The sequence below is a fragment of the Bolinopsis microptera genome, chromosome 5 (genome assembly GCF_026151205.1).
Source record: "Bolinopsis microptera isolate Bmic1 chromosome 5, MBARI_Bmic_1.0, whole genome shotgun sequence".
Taxonomy (NCBI): domain Eukaryota; kingdom Metazoa; phylum Ctenophora; class Tentaculata; order Lobata; family Bolinopsidae; genus Bolinopsis; species Bolinopsis microptera.
Window position 1 is genome coordinate 10,964,480 of NC_087076.1, and position 26,887 is coordinate 10,991,366.

The 26,887-nt window shown below is 37.5% G+C and overlaps 5 protein-coding genes across 5 annotated transcripts in view; 2 read left to right on the plus strand and 3 right to left on the minus strand.

Annotated features, from left to right (window-relative positions):
* The window catches only part of LOC134815774 (uncharacterized), a 49,053-nt gene extending 24,424 nt beyond the window's left edge, over positions 1-24,629 (minus strand). Inside the window, exon 1 of the mRNA XM_063824364.1 lies at positions 24,598-24,629. The gene's annotated coding sequence lies outside the window, so the exon portion shown is untranslated. The remainder of the gene's footprint in view (positions 1-24,597) is intronic.
* LOC134814954 (olfactory receptor 2AT4-like) lies at positions 795-4,421 on the plus strand. The gene is made up of 4 exons (XM_063823320.1): positions 795-974; positions 1,179-1,287; positions 2,645-2,771; positions 2,937-4,421. The coding sequence occupies exons 1-4, from the start codon at positions 807-809 to the stop codon at positions 3,847-3,849; spliced, it is 1,317 nt and encodes a 438-aa protein (XP_063679390.1). The 5' UTR covers positions 795-806; the 3' UTR covers positions 3,850-4,421.
* LOC134815575 (exosome complex component RRP46-like) lies at positions 1,417-2,498 on the minus strand. Its single transcript, XM_063824115.1, has 2 exons — positions 2,197-2,498; positions 1,417-2,019 (listed from the first exon to the last, which is right to left on the minus strand). The coding sequence occupies exons 1-2, from the start codon at positions 2,494-2,496 to the stop codon at positions 1,603-1,605; spliced, it is 717 nt and encodes a 238-aa protein (XP_063680185.1). The 5' UTR covers positions 2,497-2,498; the 3' UTR covers positions 1,417-1,602.
* Positions 4,156-11,340, minus strand: LOC134814952 (uncharacterized). The gene is made up of 7 exons (XM_063823319.1): positions 11,286-11,340; positions 10,936-11,088; positions 10,045-10,180; positions 9,565-9,689; positions 9,214-9,396; positions 8,881-8,999; positions 4,156-8,714 (listed from the first exon to the last, which is right to left on the minus strand). The coding sequence occupies exons 1-7, from the start codon at positions 11,329-11,331 to the stop codon at positions 4,494-4,496; spliced, it is 4,983 nt and encodes a 1,660-aa protein (XP_063679389.1). The 5' UTR covers positions 11,332-11,340; the 3' UTR covers positions 4,156-4,493.
* A 1,077-nt stretch (positions 24,630-25,706) lies between the features above and the next one.
* The window catches only part of LOC134814904 (uncharacterized), a 44,796-nt gene continuing 43,615 nt past the window's right edge, over positions 25,707-26,887 (plus strand). The window contains exons 1-2 of the mRNA XM_063823241.1: positions 25,707-25,790; positions 26,065-26,245. Coding sequence (XP_063679311.1) covers positions 25,710-25,790; positions 26,065-26,245 — 262 coding nt within the window. The 5' untranslated portion in view covers positions 25,707-25,709. The remainder of the gene's footprint in view (positions 25,791-26,064; positions 26,246-26,887) is intronic.

Here is a 26,887-nt window from a genome sequence, read left to right on the forward strand (position 1 = left end):
GGCATAATTTCACAGTTAATAACTTCATGTAATTAGAGTGTGTGAGGCCTTCTTTTAAGTCCTTGTATGTTAATGCATGTTACCTTTTGCGTGAGCTATTTCTTTGGTTGTATCGGAACAGTTTTATTTACGTTTACCACTCTTTCACAGTTTATTATTAAGCTTTCAAGCAGTAAGCTATTTTGTTTTCTACATTCTATCAGACTTTTAGTTAGTCTAGTTATACATTACGCTATCTTATTTTATTGATCTAAGGTGTAGTATTGCCAGACCCCAGTTCAATTTGTAACGGAGTTTTATATTAACAGGAAACGATGTAACTGAGTCGATATATTATTATAATGTTGCCATGGGGTGGCAAGTCCCCATACATCGTGGTTACTAGAAATTTCTCGATTTACTAGAAATTTCTTCTTATCTGAGCTTTACATATTATTATAATTACGAATGTTTAAATATGTCAAAATTTGCATCTCCCTATCAGTCCCAGTAAATCGTATTAAGAATATTAATTATTCTTAACCATCATTTTAATAAATTGCGAAATTTAAGTTTCACGAAATAAATCGATCATGAATGTTAAACAATTTAAATGTTAAACAATTTAACGCCGATGATCGATTTATTTTTATATATCATTAACTTAAAATTTGCAAGTGCTTGTGTTTTATTTGTACACCGGAACACTTTTTACGCTGTACAGTACTTGAACTCTCCGAACAAATACCTACAATCAATAATCATATAATATAATTACTTCAATACCTTATCACGATTAAGCTTATCACAGTAGGCAAGTACCAGTTATGGTCCAGCTCAGCAATGACACGAGTGAAGCTGACATAAAGCTGCATTTCTACGACCTGACGACAGGAGAGCAATATCTTATCGCGGTTATACTGACGATACTCTTTTTTATGGGAATTGTGGGGAACTCTGGTATTCTTTACGTCATCAGAGGATTCAAACCATCAGTGAGTTAATATTCAGTTCATATTTTATTCAGTACAAGACTTAGTGGGCGCGCATAGGTCGAAAATGAGCGCTCAGTGGTGAAAATATTCTCGTGTCAACTTTTAAGAGTGAGTTATCTAGATAAACTATTTTCCGTTTCTTGACGTCACATCTCGTGTCATGACGCCACACCACGTGACACTAACCTAAAATCACTACTTCAGCACCAATACAAGCCAGGACGACTGCTGCTTATCTGGATGTTTGGAACTGACTTAGCCCTGACTATTATCATGGTTCTACCTGCCACTCTCACTTCGTTCGGATGGAGTGGTAAGTTTAAAAAGATACGATTTGTTTGTTTGGTTTTAGATTAGATGCTGATTTAGGGGAACTTGTAAATCTGTCTAGGTACACGGTCTGGGGAATAATTGAGATGAAACAGTGAATAAATTACATAGATTGCAACCTGCTGTAAAATTCTCAAAATACCATCGGTACATAATAACAATAAATAAATAATTTAGTCAGATTTATAAAAGAAATTAAAATAGTCCTTCAAACTTTGAAAAGCACTGAAGACCCGATTCACCTCTTTTGCTCCCAAACAAGAAATCATCTGATTATTAAAAAATCGCACAAACATTTTCATTCCGGCTCGTCTATAATCTCACCCTTGATAATAGGCGGTAACAGCATCTGAAACTTAACATCCTTCCTCAACAACTTCTCAAACGACTCCCTATAAAACCCGAACACCTCCATGGCCACCTGCCTGCTCTTTTGCAAAGCTAACATATACTGCTCGATGGTGCTCTCTCCTGTACAGTGCACGTATATGGCATTATTCTTGCTGTTCTCGTAAACGAAAGTGTACTTGGCAGTAGACTCCTCCTCTTCGTCAGCAGTCGGGTCCCACAGCAGCTCACCGTTTTCCTGCTGCACACAGCTAACTCCAGCAAACATACTCCTCATGGGAATACCAGCGTCCATCAAGGCGAGACACAGCGCGTTCTTCATCACAGCAACAATCGCACCATCCTCACTTTCTATCTGCACAATCACCTAATACGATGAATATTTAGGAATAATTCATTATACACTGGAATAATGATTTTAACGAGCTTTTAAGTTCATACTAAAATATTATTATAATCACTTATGATTGTAATTTTAAATGCACTTGTCACGTCTTGATACTTTAATATGAATAAAAAGAAAACGTTAAGAGTAAAAGCTTACCTGAATACAAGTTCTAGGATGAGCAGACGTAATGACAATCTGTTCGCAAGTCTGGTTCAAGGCTTCCTCATACATCTTATCAAGAGGCGACCCCTGTCCTGTAGCTGCCTTTACCGTCGTCTCAATCACACACTTCTCCGGGTCTTCTTTACTCTGCTTCACCTCTATTGGTCCCCAGATCCCCACCAACACACTTGAGTTACCCTGTTTCACCCGGGCTGAGCCATCACAATTTCCCAATATTGATAGTTCGCTGCTTATCGGCCGCACACGGATCGAGTTTTCTAAGGTGGCAAGCATTCTAATCTGATAGTGAAGAAATTTGGTTAGAATCAAAAGCTATTGTTAACTATAGATTTTAAAACCAAGTTTTTCTTTTAATTTATAAAATTATTTGTATTATATTATTGCAGATCATTAATGATTAATGAATAACCACCTCTCCCAGGTCTACCATCAGAGTCCCTACCCTGCACATTATTTGGGTACACTGAAACAGTTTTTGCAGCACTAGAAAACCTGATAATCTTAGTGATGAGCCTGGAACGATCCTTTACAATATACTTTCCTTTGAGGTAAAACTTTATTCCATTTATTTTAAAACTTTATTTACTTATTTAACTTTTTTACGAAGTCGTAACACCCTTGCAGTTTATCGAGTGGATTCATTAATTAACTAATATGTTCAGTGTCATAACCTAAAACCTTATCTTACGATTTTTAAGATGGAATTTCCCCAGGACGATACTAAATGTTCGGAGAACAAACGTAAGTGCCTTGGTGTGTATTCTAGCATCAATCTTACTAGCAACGGTAAACATCCTCATCAGCAAGTTTACCTACAACCCGGACGCTTTACGCTGCTTAGCTGACTTCTACCCGGAGGAGAGGAAGATACAACTCTTCATTGCTGGATCGACCATGCTCTTTGTATTTGTGCCCATGTTGAGCACCATCCTGGTGTATGTTCTTATCATACGGATTGTGTGTAAAAGCAACGAGTTTGGACACTCGAGAACATCTTGGCAAGCCATCAAAACCACACTATTAGTAGTGGGAATATATCTGCTTTCTGCTCTGCCGTTCATTGTGGCGCGTCTTTACGTGCTAGCAACCACATCTGAACTACCTCTTAGATTCAGGATGTTTTCAACCGTGATATTTATGGTCAACACGGCTGTTAACCCTTATGTCTACATAGTGACCAACCGATCCTTGCGGAACCACGGCAAACAAACACTAGCTAAGTCAAAACATCCGTCTAACGTACTGGAAGGATCATCACTCACGATAGACGGACAATCTAATAAAGCCTGGTCTTTAACTCGAGCTATTAAGAACGCTAACACCCTCACCAGACAGAACGGAGTTCCGAAATCTCCAACTAAAAATAGGGTCGTTTTAAGAAGCATGACCTCAACAGGTTCACGGACTTCAAGCAATGTTAACTCTCTGATCAGTGACATTAGAACACCTAGTCCCAGACTTGATACGATAGAAGATGTTTTAGATGGGCCAAGTGAGATGTTTCATAATGATAATGCGATTGATGTCATCCCTACTTGCGGTGATCAAGTTGAAGATAGAGCTGATAGCACTGAGCATTGCCTTGCAGTGCCTTCGACAGTGGTTCTTGTTAGTGATAAGCATTAGAGGAGAACTGACTAAGAATTGTTAAAACGTGCAATTAACTGTCACGTGATAAACAGAATGGTAAGATTATGGTATGCTAGATTGTATACAAGTTCTCTCCCACTTATAAGATGATGTTTTAGCTTCCATCCAAATCAAGTATTTTTGTATCGTATCATATATAACCTTGTTGGCGATTCCACTATGACAGATTTTATATTCTATGTTTTGTAAACAGGAGCAAACTGACCTTTAATTGTGCTTATTGTGCTTATATCAAAGGAAGGCACTATCTAAAGGATGTTGTGTTATTCAGTAAATGAAAATAAGCTACAGTTTAGTCGGTAAGACAAAAATTTGAATGATAAATTAATTATTTTTCAGACGTATTACACTTACATATAGAAAGATAACAAATAGACAGTGATGGATATTGAATAATATGTTAAATAAAATATATTTAAATATAATCAAAATACTGACTACTTTGGAAAAGCATTTATTGGCTGTGTGAAGCTAACTTCACAGGTCACAATCATACTCACGAGAAGCTAAACTTCTCAACCATAACTCAAATTGAACAGTCTGTCATTAACAAAGAAAATAAAACATGAAATAAAACTTCAAACTTATTCGCATCATTTGCAAAGCGTGAATATCCGACTTCACATCGCAGACGGTACAAAACCGACAAAATTGTCGAGTCCATCAGCTGTAACACTAAAACAGGAAGAAAGGGTTATCTCTTGTTCCATCATGATCTGTGGAGCGGTAGAAGAAAACAAACCGGGTGGAGGAGGTTTGTCCCAGCACCTCTTGATTACCTCAGAATACAACAGACTTTCTAGCAGCTCCTTCGAATTTATTGGACTCAAATAAGTATGGTACCTTCTATCAATCAGTTCTTTTGATATGCCAGGATAAGCATAGATAAACAAAACAATCGATTTTGTCAAATCTCGGAGCAGAGGAACATTGATGTCAGAGTTGATTGACCGCCAAGGCTTTGCTGTCAAGGGAAAGTATTTAGAGAAATCTGATTCCATCCTTCTATGGGAGGTTTCGTTATCTTCGGTTTCTTTTTTTGGAAGTTTGGATTCACTAGAGGACCCACATTGTACAGATATGAGCCAAGAGGCACCGTAATGTTTACTGACGATAATAGACTCCACGAACCCTACACGCATCACTAGCTCTAGATTCGTGCAGATGTTGATTATTTCCACAACCTGTTCTACGGATGATTTGTGCGTAGATATCAGTTTGAGAATGAGATCTTTTTCGATGATCCCAGTTTGTTTTGATTGAAACACCTGATCCAGCAGATATTGGCCAGGGATAGTGAGTTCTAACAAATCGTTTTTCCGACAAAAGTATGCGAATTGCTCACCCTTTTCAGTATTCTGTGGTAAGCTCATATTCTGAATACATGCTTTATTCAGCTCGTAACTATTAAGTTCAGTCGGAGAAAAATGAGTTACCTCTCTGCTGTCATTAGATGAGGATAATTTCCCAGTCTCTAAATCAACAGACTTCCAGCTAAATTCGCTTTTGGAAGACTCTGTTGAAGCTATGAATATTTTCAAAGGAAGTGGCCAGGAAGATTCCTTCATACCTAGAAGCTCTTCATACCCTTCAACCTTATCCTCTTCGTTGGGGGAGTGTACTTTGTAATTAAACCTGCCTGTAATGTGCTTTTCTGAGAGTTGGAAGCCTAATGACTTTCCTTCTTCGACAGTGGAGAGGCCACTAAAAAAGGTGTTTCGTTTAGTGTGCATCTCAGCGAACGCTGCAACTTCTGCGTCAACATTGTGAAGCACAACGTCAAACTTTTTGTTTTCAATGAATGGGTCGATAGCACCAGAAATGATAACCTTGCTATTCCCCCTGAAATGCGCATGAGAAATATTGTGAACAACTTTGGAGTTCAGTTCACTGTAGTGAATTTCCAGAGGATTTTCATGGTTATCGTGTGGATTTGATAAGAGTTCATCAGGAAACGGACTGTAAAGACATTGAACAGCTTCCGTGTTTACAGCTACCCTCTGAGCCTCAGCTAGTTTACCATCACTCGTGACTCTTCTTTTCTGACGTCTCAAGATTTGATGCTTGTACATGTAGTCGGAAACCTTAGACATCTCTGCTTCGTTAACTGATTTGATGACTTTAAATGCTGCCTCATTGTGCATTGGTGTCTGTGTCCCAACGGCAAGCAAAAGTATGTTATAAATCTGTTTGTGGTAATCAGAAAACTCAGTATTCTCCCATATGGAAGCGACATTGCATTCTTTGAAATTTAGGACTCTTTTGTTTCTGTATCCCTCAGTCAGGAAAACGGTCAAATGATTTACCGGTACAGCACCAAACTCCTTTACTTCATGCCTGTCGATAAAATCTGCGAAAGATGCCGGGAGAATTGACCTAACTACAAACAAATCAGTGGCCCACTCTTCACGTCGCTTAAAAAGCTCCATAGCTTTGTCAATCCTTGGCTCGGTCATTTCTTTAAAGGCAGTTCCTTTTGCTTGAAGATCAACCATGCGAGACATAACATCAGGTCTATCGAGCAACAGAGCTCGTCTTTTCTTCGTGCTTTCTTCCGTTTTATCTGCTGCATCCTTTGGACAGCAGTTGTGAAGGAGGTTTCTTGATTCGTACGGGCAGTGAGGCTGGGCAAATAGTTTCAAGCATACCGACCACGTGATTATCACTTCATCCTCCATTTCCGTAAATTTCACTCGTTCCGAGGTTTTAATGGAATTTATTTTAAGGTCAATGTCATCTCTGTATTTTTTCCTGATCCGTTTGGCGACACTATGATCACGAACACTCAGTTTTCTTTTCCTGATACTGGTCGGAATGAACTTTGAATTTGACAATGACGGTTCCTTTGATTTAGCTTTAGATTCTTTTTCTATGGATTGCACCTTGGGTTCGACTTTTGCTTCCCTTTTCGGCTCTTTTTTCAGTCTTTTCTTCGACAATGACCGAGTATGCCCTTTTCCTCTTGGCTTGTATATAACATAATCATCTGAATCAGAATCTACTCTTTCAGTAGACTGATTACTGACGTTAAAATTGTCCTGTGTTCTAAGGGCGTTTATTATTGCTAGCTCAGGCCGAAATGTCTTTCTTGACGTTTTTATTGAGGAACACCAGTTATCTTGTTTATTGGTCCTCAATCTGATCAAAAATCCACCAGGCCCCAATTCAGAGTAAACAGCGTTCAATCTTTCAACAGTCCCAGGACTATTGTAAAATTGCTCAGTCTGGTCAAGAGGTATTCCGTAGTCCTTGAATACTTGAAGGAGCGACTTAACAGGATCAGTAATGTTTTGGCAAAAAGCAGCCGATTCATGAAATGTTCCAGAAAGACAAATGTTTTCGGCTCTATCCCAAAAGTCAAAGAAACCACTGTCATCAGATACGTTGAACGCTAGTATTCGTCGAGGTAAATGAATACGACGGATGTTGTACCCTTTAAAAGTGTCTTTGTTTATAGGAGCGTATGCAGTGTTGAGTAAGAGCGTCCTTTTCCTAAGACAGAACTTTAACCCACTTAGACTCTTCTTGGTGTAATCAAATTTCTGCTTTATCTCCACCAAGTCCATAGCTTCTAATAGTTCAATTGTTTTAGCAAAGCTGTAACAAACGTGGGAGATGTTGCCACTCAAGTTCACTAGAAACTGCTTTGGAAGTTGACCAATACAACGTCTAGAATAGATCTTATTTTCCATCAACTCAAGGAAGGAGTCATACGTCATTTTCTTGTTAAAATATTGAAGGAAATATATGGGAAAATAATTGATGAAATCAGCAACTTCAAACTCCCCATTTTCATTGGGAACGAGAGGATCCAGTTTCAAGACATATTCCCACCAATCTTTGAGATTTAAGTGCTGGCGGGGAAGGACCTCCACTATTGGCCATCTGTATACAAGGACAGATAGCATGAGATGAAATTGTTGAGCAAAAACCATCTTCGGGCCATGATAAACTCCAGGAGAGACGTAGTCTCCAAATCCCACAAATGATTCAGGTATTGGGTCAGGAAAATGCTTTGAAGCATGGGCATGAAGGTAAACATGACTGATTCCCTCCATTGCTTCGTGAGATTGGGGTCTTTCCAGTCGAGTCTTAATGATATCGACTTTTTTGTCCAGCTCCTCTTTACTACACCCTACTAGGTAATACATATCTAGTACTTTATCATTAGCTCCACTTCCTTTGAGCACTAAGTGTAATATCTTTCCTTTGTCACACAGAGTTTTAAGAAGCCGGTTCAATGTTTTGCCGTCAATTTGAGCAAAATTCGGGTCAACCGGCTCATCACGGAGAAACTTCCTTATTTCCGGTCTGGTAAGAACCTTTTGCTTTTGAAAAACTCGGTGGATGGCTTTTAGACGTTCCATGTTTGTAGAAAGATGAGAAACATCATCGGAGAATTCGTGTTCTGACTCTTCCTTTATTGAGTCTTGGGCTGAATTATCTTTGGGAGTGTTTTTAATTTTGTAAACATATTGGTTCGTCTTCTTGGAAACACGACTGGACCTCTCGACCCGCTCATCTCCCATTAAGATTCGGGCAACAGACCGAACTAAAAGGTGGTCTATCCCAAAGTGAGCAGCAACATCATTGCTCGTGCATCCTTCATCTCCACTACTTGCAATGAAATGAAGAATCTGACAGTCGATAGGTTCACCTGTGATCATAGCGTCGCCGTAGAAAGCGTGCTCCGGCTCACTCTCCGACTCTGTTTCTTTCTTTTCAGCAGTAATGAGAACGTCTCCTTTCGCGATGTATTTTTGCCCTTCGGTAAGTTGGAGAGCAGCGACTTTGACTAGGAAATACTTGACGAGTTCGAAAGTTTCCTCTTCGTGATCGACCTGTAAGAGAGAGCTATGATCGCACCGTAATGTTCACTTAATCAGTTAATGATCAGCAGAAATATAACTTTGAAGTATTTCATGGTAATTTTGGTTTAATGAAATAGTCTGATTGCAAGATAGCACAAGATAGCACAATTATTAAATTATTTAATCGAGAGCTTACAAGATTCACAGAAGAGATTGCCTCGTCGAAACATTGCCTTAGATCCTCTAGAGATAACTCTTTTTTTCGGTTTATCTTCATAACACCGTTCATAACTTTCTCGATGCATCTTATAGAATCTGAAATTGACCAACGTATTGGAAAGGTGTCGTGCAGTCAACCGGCATATTATATTTGCCAAACTGATTTATACAAAATCAATTGAAGCTATAGTATAACTATCAATAGAAAGTCACGCACCAAACATGAGCATCTCATCTGACAATTAATAAGTTTACCAAGGCCCTACGTCATTACCAAATATTTTCAATATGAACGAAGATTTAAACTCACTCTCACACGTGCGATGGAACCAATAGTGCTCCCTGCTCACATGTTTCCCACAACTTTTAACACTAAAAAGTATCTTCGAAGCCCCCATTTTCTCGAGCATTTCTGTGTAAAAGACGATTGCAGGAGCTTTGCAAGCAAATGCTTGTTGAAGTTGCCTGGACGTGAACCCACGCTTGCCAACTCCTGAAAAAAGAAGGCTATAAAATGCGGTTGTGTTCACTACGTTTGAAGAAGTATTTGAATGTTGTATTAATCTGAGTTCATGAGACAAAACTTAATAATAACTTAAAACAGATACAGTAATTGATAACAGGGGTTATCTTGTATTCTAACATAATCATGAACACTCACTGCGATAATATTCATAGACGGCATACTGGTTAGCGTTCAGGTCGGATATTATCAAAAAGTTGGTATCTCTTATGTACATCTCGTTTCTGATATCTTGTACTGTTGATAGGTGGATATTGGGATACCTGAAGCATGATAATATTACTGGTTAAAAGTGGTGTAACTTTAAAACATGTCACGTTAAGCAAATTATAAGTTTTGAGACTAGAAATCTTCTTTTTTTTGGACGAGAAAGGTGAGCTAAGACGACATGTGAGTAGTCGCTATGTCACACCGGTCTGGTCCAGCTCCTCGGGCACAATTAAGCGTTTGGTGCGGTTTGCGAAGTTGACAATAGTGGAGATGTGTCAAGGTTGTCAAAAATGTCATGTAATTGACGGAGAGGTAATAGACTAGAAATCTTGTGATTGAGCTACTACAAATAACAAAGCCGCCAGTGATTTATAATAATGAATTCCAGGATACTCTAGGATAACATACCTCTCTAAAATTTCTGAGTATGTCAAATTGTCATTCAAAGTCAATCTTTTGATCTTTTCGTATTTCTGACAGTAACCATGAAGGTTGTTTGATTGATCATCCGCTACGTTTTGAGGTTTATCGTACAGCTTCTCTTCTGAAATTGTTCACCATTTTTATTTCTAGATTGCACACTCAATACTGAAATACTCATGCTGTTTATTTAACCACATAATAACGCCCAAAATATACCTCTCATTTGATCTGACAGTGCAAACGTTTCTATAGGATTTCTGAGAAAATTAACAAATGAAACACAGGGTTGCTATGCTGGGGGACTACAAACCCCCTCCAGTCAGTTTCTAGCCAGTCACCCTGATTATAATACCTTCCGGGAATTATATCCACTAAAACTCGTGGACATAACACTGAGAGCTGATAATTTGCAGATATATCCCGCAAGGGAAGCGAAGGTATTATCAGCATAGACTCAGACTGGCTGGCGGCAAGTATTAAAACAAATAACACTGGCGTTCTATATATTACACACTATATTGTATGATGTGCACGTATCGGATTACACCCCTTCCAATCGGGACCGGAAAATATTATAATATAAAATACCTCCGCTACTTCGTGCCCGCACGTTCCCTCCAGCAAGCTGTCGGGAATTATCGCGCTTAGCACTCAGTAGCGGAGGTATTATAGTATTATATAGCACTGAGCTCAATTTATGTGTTATTATATGGTAGACGGTAGTGTTATGTTGTTTACTTGTGAAGTGAGGAGGCAGTAGACAAACAAAATTCAACTGGGGGCGTATTATAAATCACACTAAGTTGTCATAACTTTGTCGAACAATCATTGATAATATTATAATCTACACGTCACAAAATCATCAAATTCAAATACCTGTCGGGTTATGGGAGCGAGGACAGTAGAAAAACAGAGACTCATGTTTGCTTATGTGCTTCCAGAGTTTCTCCCTGAATATGGGGCACTCAACGTTACTCCCCCATCTGGCATTATAACTTAGCAGTACTAGTAGCTCGGAGTACTCGATACCTTGGAAAACATTGTTAATGTGGTAACATACTACTATGTTTTATCTGACACGTTACAGCCATCACCTCATCAGCTTCCAGCGACCAATCAAAGCAATGAGCAAATGTCACGTGACTAAAAAATATGGGTCAACTCTCTACATAAAGCTCCAAACTTATATGAACTATATAAAATTAATTAATCGTGTTCGGACAAACCTTGTAAACCCTTTTCTGCTATTATCTGTATACATTGCTTTAACATAGAGACTGTAAATGTGTGGTTGTTAGATGCCTGGGTATAGACTTGATGACTGGTCGGAATTTAGACTTTGCTTTGCACACTTAATTTGTACTTTTGAAAATAAGATGATCATTTAAATTTGCGAAGATACTGTGAAGATGCATCCTAAGATTAATAATTTATAATACATTCAGTTTAAGTTGGTACATAAGGAAAACTCTGGTGGCTATGAAAATTTTAATATTCAATGTAGTTAAATCGTATAAAATTAAAATGCTTACATGCCAAATTTCAAATGGTGAATAGAAATCAATCAATGTGACACATGTATATAAATCATTTCCCAAATTATGGTAATTTTAATTATAGTATATATTTAAGTATTATAGCGCATTTTATGTAAACTACAGTAATATATAAATCATAAACTCAAACAAATCAATATAAAAGTATCAAACATAAATCTTCATTTTATAACTCTCAAGTTCAAAGCCATCTCGCTATAGCAACTCACTCAAGTGGACTTAATTTGGTTCAACCAGTACAAATTACATCAACATTTGGAAAAGTAAAAACGGAAAAACATCAAAATTAGAACATTATTATAATCTGTATTGCATTAAAATCCTGATTACAGTAAGACGCTGATTTAAGCTAGACAGAGTTAGTGGTTCGATTTTAGACTCATGGTGCAATTGAATTATTCAACACTGTAACCAGGGTTTATGAGCTCGTCAACAAAAATAAAACGGTATTTGACTAATCATTATTCTCATCACTCAGACTTTGAGGAATTGGGTATAAAAGTTTCAAGTTGAACTTTCGACTACATGACGTATATTGTATAAGGTATATTGTATAGGGGCTGCATCTCAGTACGGTATGGATGTACTTACAAAATTACTTCTTTAAAATTTGAGTTTTCAAAACATTCATAAAATGTCAAAAAAAGTTTCATTAAACGTATGCAACCACAGTGGAATCTCGTTATAAAATAAAAACGTAGAAAACCCAATCAAAATCAGTTAGTTAAATTTCTATAACACAAGCTTTATAGACACATTTTGCAAAACCCATAAAAAACTTAACTGAGAGATGGAATCAGGTTTTAAGTCTGATTTGTTCAACTTTTTCTCATAAAAACGAAGTTTTTTTTGTTTCCATGACTCAGCTACAATTTAACATGGCAATTTTTCTATGGGAAGTAGAAAGGCAAACAACTTAATAGTAATATGGAACTCTAGCTCTGGTCATTAAGTACATCACTCTTTCAATCTTCGATTCTTCAAACATAAAAGCTTTACCAACAGACAGTTTGTCAATCTTTCATTCTGACCAAGTCATCAAGATGCACAATCCAATGTAAATCAAAACGATAAAAGGGAACAAGAGCCGTTTTGTTTCCAGAGGAAATTGAAACAATTTTGCTCTCATACGCAAGCTTTTCAAGTAGTAGTGAAAGGAATCCAGTTCATGGAAGCAAGCTGACTTGAACCCAAACACCCTGGTTTCCATTGCTTGATTGATGAGCCGATGAAATGACATACTCACTTTGCAACCTTCAACTACCAATAGAAACACAAGCAACCCCAGAATGAAATGTTTAACAATCATGCTGACCAGTGATACTCTGCCAAAGTTCATAACCTCATTAACAATCTGACACTCCTCAGCTGAGTACACGTCAAGATTGCACTGCGATCCATAATCCCAGAGGTTTGAAAGTGATCCAGCTTTTCTTGACTTAGCAATGATAACTCTCATATCAATGAAAAAGCCATAAAAGAGGTAAAACAGCATAAGAGAGACTGCTGGTGATGATTCGTGATTCATTTTGTGTACAAAGGAGCTTGTGTCATGAGACTCTTGCATGAGAACTTTGAGAGTTGTCCTCTTTTCTCGAAGGGTTTCACGTAGTTCATTAATCAGGAATCCAATGAGCCGAGATTGCATTATGTAGTTTACCAGGATAGGGAAATATGTGACATGCATTAGAAACATGGGAATGGCATAACCAATCCCTGTAAAATATTTTTGAGTTGAAGAAAGTGGGTATGATTCCATACATCTTGATAGCACCAACGTTTTTCCAAAATAGGAATTGATAAGAGTCATTATCAGCAGGCCAATAAGGGAAATCAATCCATACAAGGAGTAAACTTTCAGCCTTCTGTTTAACTGCTTTTTGTGGGCATCAGTGTTGGTACCAGAAAATGATGTCACAAAACACTTCTGGACAAGAGCCTCAACTTGCTCACTACGCTTGATTCTAAATATCCAGAAGGTAAAAGCAAATGCAATGAAATGGATAGCACTTGGAAGTACACTGTCCAAGGTTGATTCACATAAACTATCCATGTATATGTAAGACAGACTTGCATTTGCACAAATATTTTTCATTTTGTCATGTTCAGCTGTTTCATATGAAGGATGCTCATCATTCTGGCAAATCTCATAATTTATCACATAACCACTGATGAGGCAACAGAAGAGAAGAATCGGCCAAAGAACACTCATCAATTTGTGAATGCAGTATTCTCCTCTCAACTCGCGCATTCCAAGAAATTTGAGGATTGCGCTGTATGGTCGTAGTATCTTTGATTCAATAGACATCAAAGTTCTCTGGGTAGTTCCAACACTGTCCTCAAGCCCGTAATTATGATGATACTCTGAATCAGGTGAGTTTTTGTTGTACTCATAGTCATCAAAAGAGTTATTTATCGCTCCATAGCCTGTCAAAGAAAAGTCACTAAATCCATTTCTAGTCAAACGGCTAGTAGTGTCTGGAGTTCCAGTCCTGTCGACACAATAGTTACAGGACATAGGATCATCACTGCTGCTATTCATTGTCTGCAATAAATAAGTTGAAACATGAAGCAAAACTATGATCAGTGGCAAAACAACCGCACCCGCTATGGGGGGGGTAGCATTTTTCTGAATTTCAGGTATTTTTTAAAGCAAAAACGCCCAATTTGCCGTAATTTGTCCAATTTAACATTTGGTCGACATGAAAAAAGTATTCGTGTATTCATTGCTTCCAGGGGGGCGGCAAAAGCTGTAGGGGGGAGGGGCGTAACGAAGGGCCCGCTGACCAGGCAACATTACGCCACTGGGAGGGGAAAAAAGGGGGCCCAACCTTTTTTTGGAACCAATAAAATTGAGTATGTTTCACCACTGACTATCTGGTAGTTGGTACCATTGTTTTTGATCCTGATTTCTTGCTTATATGAGCAGCAACTCTTAACCGGTAGGTTACTTTTTTACTCTTTAGTAGACCTGAAAGCTATTTTGGAAGTGATAGAGGTGAGCAAAGTTGACGATAAAAAGCATTGGAACCCTAAGGTCAGCCCTTGTGGAATGGCTTGTGGCGTACGTGGCGTCAACTAAGTGTAACTTTGGAATTTACAAAAAAGACCCACCCAACCCCTTCGCGGTACTAACTGTTTTTCGGATAATAATTAAAACACCCAACCCCTTTTGCCGGCTTTTGTGGTACTAACTGTTGAGAAATCACGGTATTAACTGTGTCTTGGTATATAAAATAAGATACCCACCCATGAATTGCTTTAAACAGCTCATTCAACGTTGGGAAATGGGCAAATTATACCCACTATTTAGTAGGGGTTTTGTTTTCAATAGTTGAATTAGATGTAAAGTTACAAAAACAGGAAAAAAAGTTCAAAAAAATCCAAAAATAACTCAAAAAAAACCTCAAAACCCAAGAAACCCATTCCCAAAATTGAAATTTGAGGAAAAATGGGTTTTTTGGGGTTGGACACCCCCCGGAGTACCATGAACTAACTGTTTTTCTGGGAAATGTACCATGTACTAACTGTGTTTTGGAAGAAAATAATGACACCAATTATAATATCTGCTTCATTGGCCATTGATGATCATGATCCATCCAAATCTCCTGCAGTCCACTAATGAGCATTTAAATGCAATCATCCAGTCAAGTGCTACCAGCCACATCATCAACTTGCCCACAGGTCACCAAAGCACAATGCCAAGCACCCAAACATTTAGCACACAGCATCAACTAACCATCCATGAGCTAGCTGTCGAGCTCACAGTACATAACATTCACTCGGAGAAACCTATAGTAGTGTTTTGCAAAAATGACTATATTAACCAGTCAACTAAGGATAAGTTATTAAACCTACTTGAGGCAGACGAATGTATTTCTTCAAAGATTTTCCTTTTCGATGGAAATGCTGCAAAAAATAATCTGCCATCTTTTGCATTCAGCATTGACACACGTTGCTGGTTGCGCGGCGGCCGTTGGCATTTTCTAAGAAAAGGTAAAAAGGTATGTATACACATAAAGCATCGCACTTCTAACTTCGTTTTAATAAAATATACCAAACTTTCTCAAGCTCATATCAGCTCGTAGCGGCCCAATAATATTAAATTCCATTTCTCGATACAATGTTATAATAGTAGCAAAAGCCAAAAAACATTTTTTGATGCGCGGCTCAGAAGTGTATCGCGTTACAACTTATTTTTGTACTATGGTGCCTCCTTGACAAAACTAGAATTCTATAACTTAATTAAACATGATTTCGAACCAAAGGCATTTCTACGAATTATAATTATCAAAATACCTGATGTTCGAAAAAGTCTGACAAGGTTTCGTATCAGCTGCCACAACCTCTACATCGAAAGGGGCAGATACGAAATCCCCCTTGTACCAAGAAAAGAAAGTTGGTGCACCTACTGCTTTTTCAGCAATTAAGGGCTCAAGCCTATTGAGGACGAAAGTCACATATTGATTGACTGTTTGCTCTACTCCTCAGTTAGGGAAAAATTCAATTTCCATCCCCAAAACATTACTGACCTAGTCGGTTTGCTCTCCAACAAAACTCTAGATCCTACCACACTCACTGCCACAGCAAGAGCAATCCATTCAATTCTCTCTGTGAACGAACAATATACAGCCTATTATAAAAGCCCAGATTTTTACTCAAATACTGGCAAGTGCATAATGCTATAGGACCTTAAAATAAAATTGAACCATACAAACTCGATTTATCTATTTTTCTAAAACTAGCATTATATAACATTTCTAAATTATCCCTACACACTTGTAAATAATTAGAATTGTGTAACTAAAATTATTTCAGAATTACAACTATTGTGTACTCAATAAATTCTCTCTGTGAACGAAAATTTTACAGCCTACTATAAGAGCCCAGATTTCCACTCAAATACTGGCCAATGCATAATGCTATAGGACCTCAAAAATAGTATTATAAAACATTTTTATTTTATCCCTACACATTTGTAAATAACTAGAATTGTGTAACCTTAAATTATTTCAGAATTATAACTATTGTGAATTCAATAAAATAATTATCACTTTTGTATCCTTGTATCCTTGTATCCTTGTATCCTTGTATCCTAAAGTAATTATCACTTTTGTATCCTTGTATCCTTGTATCCTTGTATCCTACTATAAACAATTATCCTGTGTTTTCAAGAATGAACTAATTAAAAATTGTGTTTTTAAATTCGTATCTTCTTTAAATACGAAATTGATAATAATGCGAAACAAAATGTCATTTGCGCCGCGCATATTTTAAATAATTGTTACCTTACTATATACTATGAGAATCGAGCGCTAAAGAAATTTGTGTCATATTTTGACAAAAAGTATCGGTTTTTTCTCTTCATCTGAGAATACCTTATACCTATTCTATTCGTTTAAGAATTGATTCGTTGTTTAATTTGATTTTGAACGATCTTTTCTTATCTTCTTATCATGTTTTTTCACCTGGGCCGGGGTCCTCTCCTACTGCATTTACTGATTGATACCAAATTAAGACCGGATCTGCTCATTCCGAATCCGTTCAACCTCTAATATCTTTGAATGTTTTGATAGGATCACCACTTATTGGCCGCTTTGTCAGCATTGTCAAATTGAGGATTCATAAACGACAGCTGTAGGGAAGAGTTCTCACCTTATCAATCAGACGGAGAAATCGCCTCTGGATACTCTCATGCTCCTAGATTATCCCCAACTTTCATGAGCCGCAACTGGATTCCACAATTGAACAGAATACTTTAGATGTGGTCTTATCAATACTTTGTTGATATGAAGATTATCGTGGCAGATTTCTCCCTCACAATCAGATTTCCACAATCCAACATCTTATCTTGATTGCTTTAGATATTGAAGCGTTAATCTGTCAATTGATTGATTGATTGAAATAAATTTTCGTGCACATACAGAATGAATGGTTAATAATTTAATATATATGTAGACCAAGCTCTGTGCACATGCAGGGTGAGAATCCCTGCCACGTTTTTTGGTCAGTTTCGCCGGGGCTCATGTCTTTCCTCGAGGGAGCATTAGTGTCTACAGAAAAACTAAAAATCCTAGCGAAGTCCAATCCGAACCACATCTTCCATCAGAGGTGGTGCTGGGTCAGCTGGTTACTGAACGGATTGGCCTGGAGAAAGGCATAGTCCTGGTATTCTCAAGTTAACCATAGCTCAGGGGGTCAGGCGCTGTTCCCTCACGGCTGGTTCTTGGAGCCAACACCCTCAGCCCCACAGAAGTGGGAGCACTGTCGGTGGTGACTCACCCAGATAACGGACAGTGTCTCTCCTTCTTTCTTCTTGGACTTGCATTGTTGCTGACCTGAGTCAGCTGGCAACAGTGTACCATACTTTCATATTCATGTTCTCTTCCCCACTTCTCCTACACCTCACTTTATTACTCACTCATTCACTCACATGCCGCCTTAGGGCCGCTACCAGTTAGAGGGGATCTAACAATCAGACAAACTGCCAGCCTTAGGGCCGCTACCAGTTAGAGGGGATCTAACAATCAGACAAACTGCCAGCTATTGGAGATATAGCACTTAGATTATTTCCAGCAAACGTAAATTAGCAATAATTACGTGAACAAAGAAATTGCCAAATTGCGACAAAAAAAAGGGTCTACTCAAAATACAAATTTCGTATGTAAATTCGTGAGTCAGCACTTTAGTATAGTATAGCGCGGAAATTGAGCCGCGCATGGCAAAGACAAAGAAATAACACAAAAACAACAAAGGAAATGGGAGAATTACATCATAGGCTCAGGCATGCCTGGTAGGTTCCTGTCAGCCCACTAGAATGACAGGGGGCAGCCTGTTCTATCGAGTACCCGGGAGAACATCCAGGCATGGGTGGTGTTCTCCCGTGAACGAGCATTATGACAGTTTCCCTTACGGGAAACGTCGCTCACCAGGCTTTATCCTCTGGAGGGGCGGGATCACTAGCCCATGCCAAGTGACCCAAACCTACTGACACCTACAACCAGAGGAACCCCAATAGACGTTAGTCACTAACTGACGGACGTAGCCTCCCAATAGGGAGGTAAAGTGGGTGCCCCAACATAAAAAAAAAAAAAAAAAAAAAAAGCTCTGTGCACGGGATGCTTCCTGGAAGAATCCAGTTCTTTTAGCGGGGCACCCTACCTAAAGCCAAATTGAGATATAATAATCATATTCCTAGAGAAATAATCAGAAATCGAATACCAATCAAATAATATGATATATATGAGTAGTAACCATATTTACTATGCAAAATGCCCCAACCACATAGTGTAAATTTATATAGAATTCAAATTCCATATCATCATTAAACCTCAATACCTAGTCAATATAATAGCCCAAGCAAAATTAAATAACTTCTTATATACCTTACTGTCATACTACAAATTAATTAAACATTTGAGATCTGTTGACCAGAGAATAAATTTCTAAGCCTAATGCAAGTGAAATAATTTAGATGCAATAATGAATGCCTAATGTGAGTATCATTTGTCAATGTCCTTGTAAAAAAGTCTGTACAAGAGATATGAGTAACTAATATAGAAGAAAAAACAGGAAGTTGTCGTCTGTTGTAAAATAAATAAAATATCTAGAATATAAATTAGAATATAAAATAACATTCAGTCAATGTGTCGTCAATAAACTGTACAATTATCAAATGTTAAAACTGGGTGATACAGTCACCAAAAAAAAATACTAAGTATGATAAGTTAATAAATTAAAAGTGGTCTATAAAACTACCACTAAGTATAATAGGTCAATAAATTAAAAGTGGTTTATAAAACTACCACTGTGGGAACCCCTTCTCCAGTTAAAACATGTCAGTCATGTGCAAAATCAATCAGAATGGTAAGGTGGTAAAAAAGGGAATATCTTTTCGATACATCAATTATATATGCCTCAGATTTAAAAGAATTAGAAGTTACTTAGTTATCGGTGACTATGATTGCAGTGTAAAATTTGTCATATGAATTGTCGACGGTATAATTAGGGTCTGTTGTTATAGATGATAGTAGCTGTTTCTTATACGAATCACTAAAGCTTTTAACATCGGGCAGATTTCGTAGATCTGTTGGAACATTATTCCAACATTTTGCCCCCAAGTATTGAAAGTTTTTATGTGATGTTGATCTATTGACATAAAGGTTGCAGCTTTCGCCGCTCCTACTACCTCCTGATATGTAACTAAATTTGTTCATAAAGTTTGTAGGACAATTGTCATGGATGATTCTAAACATATAATTTGACAGATGGAGTTGTCGTCTAAGATGGAGTGGTAACCATTTCATGTCTCTATAAACATTAAGGCTGCTCTCTGTTTTTGGAACGTTGAGAGCTATTTTGGCTACCTTTTTGTACAGAGTGTCAAGTTCAGCAAGTTTTGTCTTGCCAGCTCTACAATAGATCGTGTCTAAATAATCGAATTGTGGCAACATGAGTGCATTGGCAAACATTTTCCTATATTTAATGGGTAGCAGTGCTTTACTTCTATACATGGCACCAATTCTCTTCATGACCTTCCTAATAATATAATCTACATGGCTTTTGAAGTTTAATTTACTATCTAGAATGAGGCCAAGATATTTTGTCTCTTTGCACTCCTTGATTGTGAAAGTTACCTCATTACAATCAATGGTTATTTCATCATGTTGGTCAACAGAATCAAACAATAGGAATTCAGTCTTCTTTTCATTGAGTGATAATTTATTAACACTGAGCCATTTAAAGATTGTCATAAGTTCTATTTTCATGTTTATAAATGTGCTTCTGCAGGTTTGATCAAAGAATAGTGCACCATCATCTGCAAATAGAAAGGGCTTAGATAGGTTACAGGCATAAATGATGTCATTTATGAAGATACTAAATAATATAGGCCCAATGATGCTTCCTTGTGGTACACCACTCAGAACTTCTAAAAATGAGCTTAGATTGCCATTGATCCTAGTGCATTGATATCTACAAGATAAGAAGTTCTTAAACCAGGTTAAAGCAATGCCACCAATTCCATAATATGCCAATTTTTGAAGCAATATTTCATGATTCACTGTGTCAAAGGCCTTCTTAAGATCAAGAAAGATGATTCCTGGTTTATAAGACTTAGATTTACTCATATATATTTCGTCCATCAGATCGTACATCAGATAAGTTGTGGAGTGATTTTTCCGAAAGCCATATTGATGCCGGATGAAAAGTTTGTTCTCTTCCATGTAATCAGTGAGTTGCTTGCCGACAAAGTATTCTATAAGTTTTCCTACAAGTGGAAGGATGGATATTGGCCTGTAATTATTAGGATCATCTTTCATTCCTGCCTTATGGATGGGAGTTACTCTAGCTTTTTTACAAAGGGTTGGTACAACACCTGTATTAAGGCTCAGATTGACAATGTGGGTCAGTGGCTCAACTATGTGTGGTACAGCTTGCTTAAGTAAAAATAGAGGCACATTGTCATATGAGGCCTTGTCATTCTTGAGCGTTTCGACATACATTAGGATATCAGTTTCATTTATTTCTTGGAATCTATCAAATGAGATATTAGAAGTTCTAGGAGGTAAAAAATCAGTAAAACTAACTCTTTCAATATTGGGGGCCTGATTTTGTAATCTTGATCCAACATTTGCAAAATGAAAGTTAAATAGCTCAGGATCATTCTCATTGATAGTTTGACAATTAGTTGTACCAGGGGTCATATTTGATGCCAGTTTGATAGTTTTCCATATCCCTTTAAGATCATTCTTGGCACTTTTAACTTGTAGATCATCGATTACATTAGCCTTTTTGCAGGTTTTAGCTAATTTATTTCTAATATTTCTCTGAATCTTGTAGCAATCCCAGGCCTCATTACACTTTATACATTTGCTACATGTACCACATTTATTGCAATTTCCATTGTCTCTCTTATCCTTCTTTTTACGGAATTTCTTTAGAAGAAAATGTGTATGATTAATGGCATATAAAAGTTCAGTAGAAGGTTTGTGTATGAACTTTTCATGCCTTTCTATGGTCTTGCAAGGGAAGAAGGTTGCATATGCCTGTTCAATATGATGACAAAGGCCAGCTGTGATAGCTTCAACATCTGTACTTTCCAATAGTGGACTGTAATCAGAACAGGTGTCTAGATAGTCTAAGAATTGTTTAACATTACGTTTACAATGATTTCTAATTTCAACCTTCTCAAATTTAGGAGCTATAGGTACTTTACAATCTATCTCACACATAATAGCTTGATGATCTCCAATACGTTCATCAAGAACAGAAGATTGGACAAAATCTGCATAACAGTTAGTGAATATTACATCAATAGTAGTCTGGGTAACATTGTCTCCACGTTTAGCAACTCTAGTTATCCCTTGAATGGTTTGAACTAGATTGTAACATCTCAAGGTCATATCTAATTTTTTGTACTGGGTGGATGAGATATTATTCTGGTCAATGTTTATATCCCCAATCCAGATAACCTTTTTCCCATTCAATTTTTTCATGCAAAAATGAATGTATTCAATAAAGTTATCAACACTGCAATAATTTCCAGAGCGATAGAAGCAGCAAACATTGATCTTGCTATTCTTAAGCTTCACCCATAATGCTTCAATGTTATCAAGCTTACTATCCATAACTAATTCTGTGTAAGCTAGTTTTTTGTTTATCATTAAGCCACAACCACCCCTAGAACTGTTTGGCCTGTCGCATCGCATAAGGTTGAAGGAGGAAGGAATATTTATGGTGTCTGTGTCAATAGTATCATTAAGATTCATCTCATTTAGGGAAAGTATGTCTAATTTATGATCTCTAATAAGTTGGGAAAGTTCATTACTTTTAGCTAAATTGAGAAGCCCTCCTTGAATATTACAATGACCAATGCAGAGGTTGTGAAACCTATCAGCTGCATTATTAAAATTTGTCATCTTGTGAATCTTATTAATTCACAATGGAATGAATAAAAGTTGTAAAGTTGTGTTTAAACTAAAAAACAGAATAAAAGCAGGTTGTATTTGTCTGGATGTCGTACTGTAAAAATAAAACTGATGGTAGGAGTGTTATGTCAGTATTCAGCAGTATTCTAATGGTGTGCATGATACTTCAAGTGCCTTGCTAATTTAACTATGCCTTAATCATTGAGATGGACATTATCCTCTCCATAACTACTAAAAAATGACGATTTTCTAAAGCCTTTCTTATCACTAAACAAGAAACGATTTGTCTCGGTTGAGAGCAGTTTTACATAGGTGTATTTTCTTTGCAGATTTGATATACACTCATTGATATCAGTTATAACCTTGTTTCTGGAGAAACTCTCCCGAGGTAATAAGTTAACAATTTTAATATCAGCTCCAGGTGCCCACTTGTGAAGGAAAAGTACAAGTTTTTCAATACAATTGTTTGTAAAGTCAAGAGCTCTAGCATCACCAGAAAAACTATCAGGGCACAGAAGTTTAGTCCTCATGTTGCGAGGGCTGTTCAGGATAGAGTCCACGTCATTTGTACCACACATAAGTACAATGCTTTTCACATTATTGGTATTAAGAGTGTCTTTTCTTACATCTGATTGAAACCGTTCATTGATTGCATTGGCTGTGGCACCAGGGTAGCTGAATACATGTGCCTCATGATGTTTGGACGATAGCTTTTCTCCCTCTAATTTGGAGAACATACTAGAGCTAATGTAGACACACAAAGATTTACCAGAATGTTCTATTGATCTAGTCTTAGGGGCCGAGGGTTCAGTGTTCTTAACTTGACTGGAAACATCAGACAGAGTAGATAAGGTTGCGCTGCCATCAATTAGGCGCAGAGTAATGCTTATTCTCATGGTTTCAGACTTGTCCTGGATGAGGCTGTGTTCAAAGCTGGTCTGGGATTGTCTGGTCATATTCATTATGTCACCATGGGAGAGGGTGAGGTCAGCAATATGAGCTCTAAGTTTGGATCTGAAGCTTAGGACTCTAGTAGCCCCTAAAGAGATGGTGGAGATCATGGAGCCTGGTGAAATTGACCTCTCGTCATCCGAGTGAAAGGGAATTCCTTGCTGACCATTTCTATACTTGGTAATCATAGCACTATTGAATTTCAATTTTGGGAACTGTGAGCGTAAGCGTTCTAAAATAGACTTTAGGTATGGATTGTCTGCTACTGGCCTTGTGTTATGAAAGCCTCCATTGTAAGCGTAGGGAAAGTCCCCGTAATATGCAACTGCCCTATTCTCAAACTTATGAGTATAGTGGGTTTCTATATCTAACTTGGCAGTGTCAACAAACTGAAAAACTCCTCGACTCAAATCTTGGTATGGATTGATAGAGTTGGTCACATCATTGTCACCATTTACAGAGTGTTTGGGATTTTCCAAATTGATAATTTCTGCTGAATGTTCACTGTCTTCTGCTAATTTGGATAGCTCTTGGGTTAACTCAGAAACAAGATGCGAGGATGACCTATTACTGAGGGGAACATTGATAGACTGTTCACAGTGATCAGGTACCTGGGGCAACACAGGGATAAGTGAACCATCGCTGAGGGGAACTTTGAGTGCACTGTCACTTTCTGATAATTGTTTATAGAGAAAAGAAATTTGCCGACGAAGACTATCATTCTCTCTTAATAGAGTTAAACAATTTGAACATTTATCAGTAGGACAAGAGCCGTTGCTGGGGAATTTAACAGAATTCCCTCGATATCTCAGATTGTAATGTCTTGAGCCAACTGGTATTCTAGACATAGTTTATCACAAAAAGATGCTACTGTTCGAAATTTAGTTAATGATTACAGTACCTTTGTAGCACTCCGGAGGATAAGGATAAGTGATGTCTGATAATCTTTAGGTGATAGATGGGAGTAAACTGCTTTAAAAACCGATGTCTGATAGTCCTTAGGATGTCTTTGAGATAACTTTATCGTGCAACAACCATTTACATTGACATACAACCTGTAATGGTCGTTACATTTACCGAGGCATTAGTTCCCACTGGGGGTCCTCAAATTATTTGTTATATAGTAGTGTTGAAAGTAATTAAAATTCAAAAGCAAGAAAACCCTAACTCTTTTCTGTACAGATTCTTCTAGGATCGCTAATAATTTATAGAACAGGAGTAATAGTTTAGTACGATAATTGTACAGAGGATGAAGACCATATGATTCGAGTATTTTAAGAGTATCAGATGCGACCTAACTGATCGCAGCTGATGAGTCTACCCTCTTCGACCTTTGTCCTTATCTACTGAAAACACTTGAGTCAGACTCTCTGTTCTTTGCTTATCATTCCGAGCGTTACAATTCTTGTTAGAGTCACAGACTGAGGAGTAACTACTTAAATTATCTGAGGAGTTTCGACTCTTTTCAAATTTGTTTCACTAAAATTTGTTTCACTTTCAACTCAAACAATAAAAAATTATTCTCTGCATTAATCTTGTTGATAGGTGGATAACATCCGGTTGGAAGAGACAAGGACAAATGAAACAGGAAGTTATGAATGTTGCATACATTCCTAACTTCCTGTTTCATTTGTCCTTGTCTCTTCCAACCGGATATTATCCAACTATCAGTATTTCAATCATGAGACTCATAAACAGTGAACTACTCCATCATTTGATATTCATTAATCTTGTTGTCCAAAAGAGTATATTTATCAGACTTTGCAGCAGCATTTTCTCTCCTTTTCCTACCTTTCACACATCACATACAAACGTAAAGTGAGGCCTATTAGCATAAACACCCTCTTTCTTAGAAGCCTTAACAAAGGAGTTATATATAGAATGTAGAGGGGCAGATTTAATGTAAACTATATAATAATACAATGAAACTATATATACAGTAAAACACTGATTTACGGCATCCCGATTTACTGCGGCCATTTATTTCACCACAATAGAACATGTACAAACAATACCTGCTTTCCTGCGAACCTTTACTGCGGCTGCTTTAAAACCCTGAAAACCATTTTGCTTTACCATTCATCACACCTAATGGAGAAAACATGTCAGATTGAAGTTTTGCAAGGTGTATTAATGTTCTTGGCAATTACTTAAGCTTTAAATTACTTAAAATCAAAACGAGGTTTTTGATTTAATTTTAAATACCAGTAGGCTGATGACAGACGAAGCTAGTGGATCTGGATTAAATCGATCTCGTCGGTATTTCAAGCAAAACAACCCCACATGGCTTCCTAAGGTAAGTTCATTACTACTTCATGGCAAAACTATCATCAATTTATGACTTATGGATTAATTATTGATGATGTAAGATGAAGACTCAGGGTTTCTGATATTATCGTCCATTAGCTTGTTGTTATCCCGTGAAATGCGTGGCTTAGGTCGTGTCGTGTCTGTGGTAAAACAGAAGATTGAATATTATTTTATTAAACTATCAACACGAGGGCCTATGAATTACGTAACGTTATGAAGTACATAACGTTACGCACTCATATTAAATTGGACATTTTCAGAGTGGTCAGGAAGCACAGAGAGGTAGACGAGAAGATAATAATGAACAGTCCGGAAACATTGTCGAGGGTCTCCTGGAAATTGTTAACATGATCACAGACAACCCAGGCCTCAAATCTGACTTACAGGAGTATTTCGAGAATTCAAAAAAGGAGGGCAAGGAGGACAAAAGGAGAATAAACAGTGAGTTTTTAGTTGTGGGGTAACTGAAACTTATTGATTTTTCAAATTTACTCAATTGCTCAGTGACAGCTACTGGGCAGAATTAACTGAACTCCCTCCAAGCTCATTCCTTCATTTTGAATGTAACTAGTCAGGGTAGTCACTAGTCAGGAGTTCAATATTTCCTCTACTATGTTTATGTTAGCTCGGAAAATGACATTCATGATCTTAAGGACTTTTGCATTTGATACATTATACAGTAAAACTCTGATTTACCGCGCCCTGATTCACTGCATACCCCGATATACCGCAGCCATTTCTTTTCCCCCATATAGGGCTAAACATACATAATCTAAACCAAACAAACCCCGATTTACCGCGGACCCCGATTTACTGCGGATGTTTCTTTTCCCCCAAACTCTGCGGTAAATTGGGGTTTTTTGTCAAAAATGTTATCAAAATAATTATTGAATATTGATATATGGTACTAGGTATACTCAAGGATCGACCGGGACCGCTTTTTTGGCCGGCCCGGGACTGGAAAAAGGTGCCGGGACCGGAAATAAGACCGGGATTAAGCCGGGATTAAGACCGGGATCGTAGCTAACAAAAATGTTACTTTCAATATTCTTTGATCTTATAATATATGTATTATAATCAATA